General features: G+C 43.8%; 1 protein-coding gene across 3 annotated transcripts; it reads right to left on the bottom strand.

Moving 5' to 3' along the window:
• Positions 1–2,060: 2,060 nt before the first annotated feature.
• Positions 2,061–8,260, bottom strand: LOC132209358 (uncharacterized). Of its 3 annotated transcripts, XR_009445452.1 has the most exons (3): positions 8,177–8,260; positions 7,972–8,066; positions 2,061–2,974 (listed from the first exon to the last, which is right to left on the bottom strand). XR_009445452.1 is itself a non-coding variant. In XM_059644481.1 (2 exons), the coding sequence occupies exons 1-2, from the start codon at positions 5,884–5,886 to the stop codon at positions 2,756–2,758; spliced, it is 651 nt and encodes a 216-aa protein (XP_059500464.1). In that variant the 5' UTR covers positions 5,887–7,647; the 3' UTR covers positions 2,061–2,755. The 3 variants fall into 3 exon arrangements, 1 of the variants encoding a protein (XP_059500464.1); XR_009445451.1 differs by lacking the exon at positions 8,177–8,260 and having other exon boundaries at positions 7,972–8,169; XM_059644481.1 differs by lacking the exons at positions 7,972–8,066; positions 8,177–8,260 and adding an exon at positions 5,455–7,647.
• Positions 8,261–8,575: the final 315 nt, after the last annotated feature.

The following is an 8,575-nucleotide window of genomic DNA, read 5'->3' as shown; positions in this document are numbered from 1 at the left end:
AGAAAGGTTATTTTAAATAGGTTGAAAATTAACAGTAATTCAGTTAATTCTTCTGCATTCTTCATAGTTCTCATGACCCCACTAAAAACATTATCTCATTGATTTCAGTCTGTTCCTGCACACAATGTGTGGTGAATTCAAAGCAGACAAGGGAGAGGGAAGGAAGAGACTGGAGTGGAAAAATGAAATTGTATAAATGCTCGAATATTTAGATTTCAGCCGACGAGGGCCAAGATTAACAGATTCACTACAAGAACAGGTTTAAAAAAGATCCAGCAGAGCACCAAGGTCCCACGAGCAAACACTGCTGCTGCTGCATGCAGACCTGAGAGTTCAACACAGCAAGGGAAATGAGCAGCAACGCTCTCAGGGAACAAAGAGGGCGTTGGGTGAACAGGACCCGAATTCCCTCTCATTTTCATTCCGGTTGTGCAGGCCTCCAGGGATGGTGCACGCTCATGACTTCCAAAACTGGAAGTCAATGCCTCAGTCAGACCACTTAAGCTTGGAGTGACTGCACTCACACAGTTTAGTGGGAATGTCAACAGGAATTGCAGAACACAGATTTTGGGAGATCTCACATTTCCACACGGGTCTGGGGTGAACGTGAGAAGGTGATCAGGAATGCATTGCAATTATCAAGTTTAACATGGGTACAGACAAGGATTTCAGGATCAGATGAGCTGGGCTGAGGTGGAGATGGCTGGCTTTATGGAAATTAGAATATCTGGTGTGAGTGAAAGGATGGTTTTGTGATTGAAAATTCATCTTCATGTCAAATCTGTGACTGAGACTATGAGCAGTGTAGTTCAGCCTTACTCTCAGGAAAGAGTTACAGGTTCAGATTTTGAGAATGGAATGTGTAGCAGTAACTGAAGAAAATGGATTGTTCTTTCAAACGTTTCCCTGGAGGACATTTCAGCTTTTCCAGTATTAGGTGTGGGATCATTGAATAACAATAGAGGAATAGACAGGGCTGGTGATGAGTTAGAACGGGTAGTTGTCAGTGACCATGTGAAAACTAACAAAATGCTTCTGGATGATGTTTAAAAGTGGCAGCGTGTAGGCGAGAAATAGGAGGGACCGAGAACAGCTCTTTGGTGAACACCAAGTTCAAGTCTTTGCAAATACCATGAAATCTAGGCTTTTCAAAAAAAATTGGGAAGATGAAATTTTAAGGGACAGTGAACTTTAACATTATTAGCAAATATGTTTCGTGAGAATAGGTCAGTGGAACGAACATGGGCCTCATGGGCAAGACAAGCTCTGACAGGAGAGAAACTGGAGAAAGCTGGGGATCCGGGGTCAGGCTAGAAGCACTTGACAAGCAGTTTGACCCAATGAGTTCGAGGAAGGGAGGGGAGCAGCAGAGGCAGCCAATCAGATTGTCTCAATTGTACTGGGGTCTCAGCTCCTTGAACGTCTCACCCGTGTCATGAGAAGAAAGAGGGAGAGCCTTCAAAAGGGACTCACTTGTGTTCGAGCTATGAAAAAGACTCAACACACTGGGTTTAACACTAAGCTAATTCATGTGAGTTTTTATTCTGAATATTTGCATTTAAAACTTCTGGAATTTATTAACACCAGTAGAAAAAAGACAAAATGAGAAAATGAATGTGTCTCGCATCTGATTAACAGGAAATCCAACTCCTGTAGTCACTAATGAACTCACTGGCGTCTCAGAAGGTGAAAGGTCTGAGTGAATCTTCTCATGCTCAGACCAAGTGAACAGCTTCCCTATTGTGTGAACACACTGATGCGCAGTGAGACAGACGATTGCCTGAGGCCAGCCCTGCAACAAGAGCACCTGAATGGTCTTTCCTCTGTGAGTAAATACATTGGCGGAAAATCAGACCCATTTTCCAGAGCAATTTTCCCAGTCTGGGCAGAGGCAACTGATCAGATGGTCTTCATCTCAGTGACAATGGAGCTTTCATACTTCTTGTTAAAGGTGAGGGTGGAGGGGAGTGGGACAGCAATTGAAAGGGAATCCCCTGTGTTAGAGACAATAAGAAGATGAAACACTGTGTTTTACACAAAACTGGTTTATTCGATACGTATCTACATTAACATATACCTGAACAGGTGGTTATTAATATCAGCAGAAACAGATCACAATGAACCTGGTTAATTCCTGAACGCGGTTAATAGTAAAGCCCAATCACTGCAGTTTCTTGTGAACTCTCTGGTCACTCAGCAGATATGACACCTGTGTGATTCCCTTCCCACAGCTGGGGCAGGTGAATGGTCACTGCACAGTGTGAATGTGCTGGTGCCTCAGCAGATGGGGTGACTGACTGACTTCCCTCCCACGGTCAGAGCAGGTAAAGGGCTTCTCCCTAATGTGAACGTAATGGTATACAGTGAGCCGAGATGATCACTGAAATGTTGTCCCACAGTCAGGACACCCAAACAGTCTCTTTCAGTGTGAGCACATTGATGGAGCATTAGTTCCCCAGACCTTTCATAGCACTTCCTGCAGACTGGGCATTTAAAAGGTCACTCATCAGTGTGAACTTGCCGGTGTGTCACCAGGTTTGAAGAATTGATAAATCTCTTTCCACACTCTGTGGGGGTGAACAGCCTCTTGCCACACTCTGGTGTGTCAGCAGGGTGGATGATTTGAGTGAGTCTCTCTCCACACTCAGAACAGGTGAATGGCTTCTTCCTGGTGTAACTACGCTGATGATTTTTCAGTACTGATGGATGAAAGAAGTCTTTACCACAATCCCCTCATCTCCATGGCTTCTAATCATTATGAGTGTGTTACATTCTGATAAGCCAGATGATTGATTGAAGCCTTACCCAAAAACAGAACCAGTTTCTCCCCACTGGGAACAGTGCTTTCTCCTTCCATGTCCAATATTCTGTTGTATTCAGGTTGTGATACGTTTGGTAACTCTCTCAGATCCTGAGTGACGTTTGGTTTCAGTTTGTAAACTGCAAAATCTCCTCTTCTGAAAACCATGTTCAGCTGATTTGGATGAAACAAGGAGAGTGAGACAGAAACCATAAAATCAAAATGGTAGGTTATAAAATGTGAACTGGATGAATCTTGTAATTTGCAGAGTAGAAGTTGATAGCAGAACACTAAAAACAATTTCTGACTATTAACAATTCTGTGAGAAAATCAAGTTGGTCAGTCAAAAGCACACGGTCAGGGGATAGGCAGTGGTGAAAGTCTAATTAAGGCACAATTAGCAGATGTAACAGTAAAACACAAAACAGAGCTAAAATGCAGGGACAGAAGTTAGACAATTGCAGACAGAAGATCTAGGACAGTAGAGATGAAATACAGCAATGGTGAACATGAATTCAGAGCCAGATTAAAGGAGTCACATCAGCCCTGGACCATGCAAACTCTCACAGATAACAGAACACAGCAGTACCAACTCAAAATTTGCTGAATAGTCCATTATGCTCAGCTCTGAAACAATTTCGCTGCTTCCTATATTACAGTCTCCTGCTGGAACTTGCAACTGGAAATATGTCAGAGCACTGTAAACAGAGGATCCAATTCAACACATTACCCTGTTATCCATGCGTTTTTACTTTTGACCAGTTTGCTGTGTGGGATCTTGTCAAATATCCTAACAAAATCTATGAAAACAATATCCACTTCACTACCCACACTGAGACTCCTTACCAATTTCTCAAAGAATTCAGTCAAATTGCTCAAGTATGACCTTCCCTCATCAAAGCAATGCTGACTATCCCGGACAAGTTCATGCATTTCTAACTGACAGTTTCTCTGATCTCTCAGGATTGATTCTTACAGTTTGCCCACCACCAAAGTAAGAGTGACTGGCCTATAGTTGTATGGCATTTCCTTTGTACTTGTTTTAAACAACAACACCACATTTGCATTCCTCCAGCCCCTTGGCACCTCACCTGAGTCAAGTGAAGATTGAAAATTAATCCTCACAACATCTGCTATTTCCTTCAACACGCCAGGGAACTATCTATCTGGGCCTGGTGACTCATCCACTTTCAATGATTCCAGCTCCTCTAACACTACCTCTCTCTATTTTGTCTTGTATTTCACACTACACCTTTTGGATTACTTTATCCACATCATTCCTTTCTTAGTGTGTGTAGCAGGGGGAGGTGGTGGGGTGGGGAGCAGAGCCCTGCAGTGGGTATGCCTAAACCAAACAGTGCCTCAGACTCTGTCTTGTTTTGCCAGAGGGAAATGAAGCAAAAGTGAGGGAACATCACCCACTTCCCGCTTTGGGAAATGCTTTAAAGTGTTGTCAACAAGTGACATCATCTCCAAATCTGACTTGAAACCAAGACAGCAACTGGAGCTTCTTCTTGATTCATGGTCAGTGATAACTTTTGTCCCTCACTCAGCAACACAAGAAATTGCTGTTTGCCTGCAGCAAGAATAATGTTTCTTTGTTTTGGAGACCAAACTTGCTCATAGATTTCATTGTGGCCTCACAAAACCCAACACAGCTGCTGTAAGACCACCTTGCTGCCATACTCAAACCCTTTTGAAATGAAGGAGAAAGTTCCATTTGCCTTCCTAACTGCTTGCTGCACCTACAAGCTTGTATTGAATGACTGGTGTACAAGCACACCCAGGTCCCTTTGTACATGAACATTTCCAAATTGACCACCACTCGAATTATACTCTGCCATTCTGAATTTGGTACCAAAGTGGATAACTTCACATTGATACTGCATCTGCTATGCATTTGCTACTCACTCAAATCATCTAAATTACTCTGAAGTCTCTTTATGTCCTGCTCACTCACAATCCCCCTTCTTTTGTGTCAACAAACCTAGAAATAGTACATTGGATTCGCACATACAAATCATTGATGTACACTTTGAACACATGAGGTCCAAGGGCACTGATCTTTGTGGTGTCCCAATTGTCAAAGCCTTAGACACTGAAAAAAGATCATTTATTTCTACTGTTTCCTGTCTGCTAACCAATTCACAATCGACACCAGTAAATTCCCAACAATCTTATGAACTTTGATTTTGCACACTAACTTCTTAAGTGGGACTTTATCACCAGCTTTGAGAAAATCCAAATGACCCCATCCACCGGGTTCTATCAGTTACATTTTCAAAAAACACTTTTGCAGATTTGTCTAACATGATTTACCCATCCGAAATTGACAGGCTTCAGGTCCAGTAGAAACGCTGACTTGCCTGGTCCCCAGCATAATAGGCAGTCAAAGATTATAGACATGGTCCATGGCAGCTCTTTCTCCACAGCACCCGAGATGGGCAATAAATGCTGATCCAGGCAGCACTGGCCACATCTCACCAACAAACATTTCATAACAAACAATCTAAGGCCCGCTGTTCAGCCCCATCCTTATTTTCAAATTCCTCCATGGTCTTCCTTCTTTGCTTCCACATGGTCCATACCTTTCCCCACAGACAGAACAGGCAAACCATAAACAGACAGAACAGTCAGAGGCTGATCATGGTCACCTTCTGATTCAGCAATTGCCGCCGGAGGGAGGGGGAGGGGCAGATCCCGAGCAGCTTCTCGCTCTGATTCGAGCCGCCCGCTGGTTGCCCCGGAAACCTTGGCAGCAGGAGGGGAACAATAGGTGGGGGCGGGGCTCCCGTGTCCACGTGCCTGAAACCTGAGACATCACCACGGAGCACAGCAATTCCTATTGGCTGCTTCAGTCCTGGGCTCACAATGCAGATGTTGTCTTTCCAGTGAAACCTCCTCCTCTGTGCAACATCTGGGAGCAAAGCAATGTCTCCTTCCTTTCCATTTCTTTCGTCTTCCTGAGTGGTAGGGTGGGGAAACTGTTCACTTGCAGCAAAGGAAGGGACAGGGAGTGAATCCAGGGAGGGTGCCGACACTGCAAATGTTGGTTCTGGTACGTCTCTTAAATTTACTGTCATCATTTGCTCTCTTAGCTTTACACATTTGTTTTCCTGCTAAAATGGTGGCCTCTTTCCTCATGTTCATGTTTGCATGATTTCTATTAGAGATGATCAAGATTTAGGGGACAGCAAATTGATGAGCAATAAAAGCCAAAATGTGATTTTCGTTCCTCATAATTTGCAGCACCATACATTAGAGCCTCTCATTTGAGGTCTAACTGTGGAGTGAGCAACATGTAGCAAAATTGTCTTACAGCCAAAATCCCCATTTACAATCCAGGACTGTGTCATGGTGTATGTTGATGGGAAAAGGAAATAGCCTTCCTCCCCTGGCTAGTCAACTAATCACAAACTGTTTGATTAACAAATGAATTCAAGGACAGGATAACTTGTCCATGTATTGCTATTCACGAATCTAGATCAAATTCCATTTACCACTGATCAGCCTGTCTGTAAACTAAGGCTATCCATCTCATTATTTACCATCTATTACTTTTGCATCATCTGAACTAACTGATCAACCTTCATACATTCAAATCTAAGGCATTTACCTAAAACAAAAATAAGGGCCCAACATTGGCCACTCTGCCACACCAATGTGCACAGATTTGCGGTTAGAAACAAGAAAAAACCCACCTCTCTGCTTCCTGAACCTCAGCCAATTGTGGATCCAATTTGCTAAATTTCAATGGATTCTATGCGCACTTAGCTTTGCTTTCAGTCTCCCAAAAGCCTTGCTGATGTCCAAAGAGATTAAATAAAAGTATTGGGAACAAAAACAAAGTTGCTGGAAAAGCTCAGCACTTCTTGCAGCAACTGCGAAGGAGAAAACAGAGTTAACGTTTTGGGTCCGGTGGCCCTTCAGAAGGGTCCCTTTGTGGTTAGTGGGGAATTAAGAACCTTGCAAGCACCCTGCTATTTCATCCTAACATCACAGGAGACATTTCACTTGACCTTGGATACTGACCTGCATTTAAACCTTCCAGACTACTCAGTACTTCCTCTCTCTCTCTGTGATAGTTTCTTCACATTCTATCACAGACCTTCTCCCTGATTCATCTATTTCACTAGTGAGCACTGACACAAAGTATTCATTTCGACCCAGGCCAACACTCTCTAGTTCTACGCACAGATACCTCTGTGGTCCTTAATGGACCTTACACATTCCCCCTTATCCTTTAACCATATGTCTACCTGTAAAACAACAGAGCATTTTGCTTCATTTCACTTGGCAGTATCAATTCATATTTCCCTTAGAGCTCTCCTTATCTCTCCATTTATGTTCCCTCTTGCACATGTACCTGAAAGTATCTACTTCCTGTGCACTATGGCCAAATCATATCTTATTAAAATCAACCAAGTTAGAACTTTGATTACAGGTCCATCCTTGTCCTTTTCCATAACAATCCCAAATCTTTTCAAAAGAGTTCTGATAACTGCCTGCAAAATTCTCCCCGCTGATACTTCAAGCACTTGTCCGCGTTGGTTGTCTGAAGTTAGGTCCCCTCTTTCCTCATTGGGGTTTCTACATCCTGGCTTCAAAAACTCGATCCGAAACTTGAGCTCTGATTTCTCTCCAAGATGCTGCCAGATCTGCAGAATGTTGTCAACAATTTCTTTTTTGTTTCTGATTTACAGCATCCCAGTTCTTTCCGTGTTTATTTTATACATCTCAATAGTTCCGGAAATGTTATGACCATTTCTAGCTCGACCAGGCTGCCAGGCAGTGAGTTTCAGTTTCCCCCCATTATCTGAGTGAAAAAAATCCGCTCAACTCATCAAAACTTCCCGCCGCTTACCATCAATCCATGTCGCCCGATACTGATTCCACCACTAAGCAGAAAGATTTGTTCTTGTTTTCTCTATTTCCCTCATAAATTTATACATGTCAGTCATGTCCCCCCCTTAGTCTACAACAAAACGGAAGTTGCTGGAAAAGTTCAGCAGGTCTGGCAGCATCTGGGAAGAAGATATAGCGTTTCGGGTCCGATGACCCTTCCTCGGTCTGTTCTGCTGGAAAGAAACTAACCCCAGTCTGTGAGGGCTGTATGGTCCCTGCTGACAACATTAGAATCTGTCCTGCTGGGCAGAACGATCTGTCATTACCTCAAAAACTAAACCGTCTTCTGTGAACCGAAACCAGCGCCGAGATTGACCACAGCCCCGCATCCGCCAGAGCTCCCTGAGTCAGCAGCGTGTAACTGGGGATTGGGAGAAAGGGGATGAGAGAGGGTTGGCGATATGATCTAACACACAGTGACCTACAGTTCACCTACATTACCGGGAAACCGACAGAGTTCTAAACACTCACCAACTCGACTGCAGGGAAACATTCACCAAGAAAAGGCGGAGCAGAGGCTGTTTCTGGACTGAAAAACACCCCCTACCTGTCAATCACAAATTTAGTCCCGCCCACTTCACAGAACTTGCAGTTTCCGGAAACTGAACTCAGACCTGCCCAAAAGCGGGGCGGTCCAAGGCGAGTACCACAGGGAGCCTCGCTGTGCTGTCCCCATTCTCTGACCCAGTTACGTGTCTTTATCCCGCGATTCCCAATCCAGTGACTCCCACTTTTCGCTGTTGACCCTGTATCCCGGTATAACCAACAAATTCCCTCCCCATTCCCCTGGTTATCTTGTAGTGTGTGTGTGTCAGACTGTGTCCCGCCTTGCTAAGTGTCTCTTGCATTTCACTGTTAGTCTTTCAGCTT

Source organism: Stegostoma tigrinum, unplaced genomic scaffold, assembly GCF_030684315.1.
Source record: "Stegostoma tigrinum isolate sSteTig4 unplaced genomic scaffold, sSteTig4.hap1 scaffold_89, whole genome shotgun sequence".
NCBI lineage: Eukaryota > Metazoa > Chordata > Chondrichthyes > Orectolobiformes > Stegostomatidae > Stegostoma > Stegostoma tigrinum.
The sequence above is the reverse complement of the archived record's forward strand: the minus strand, read 5'-3'. Positions and strand labels throughout refer to the sequence as shown.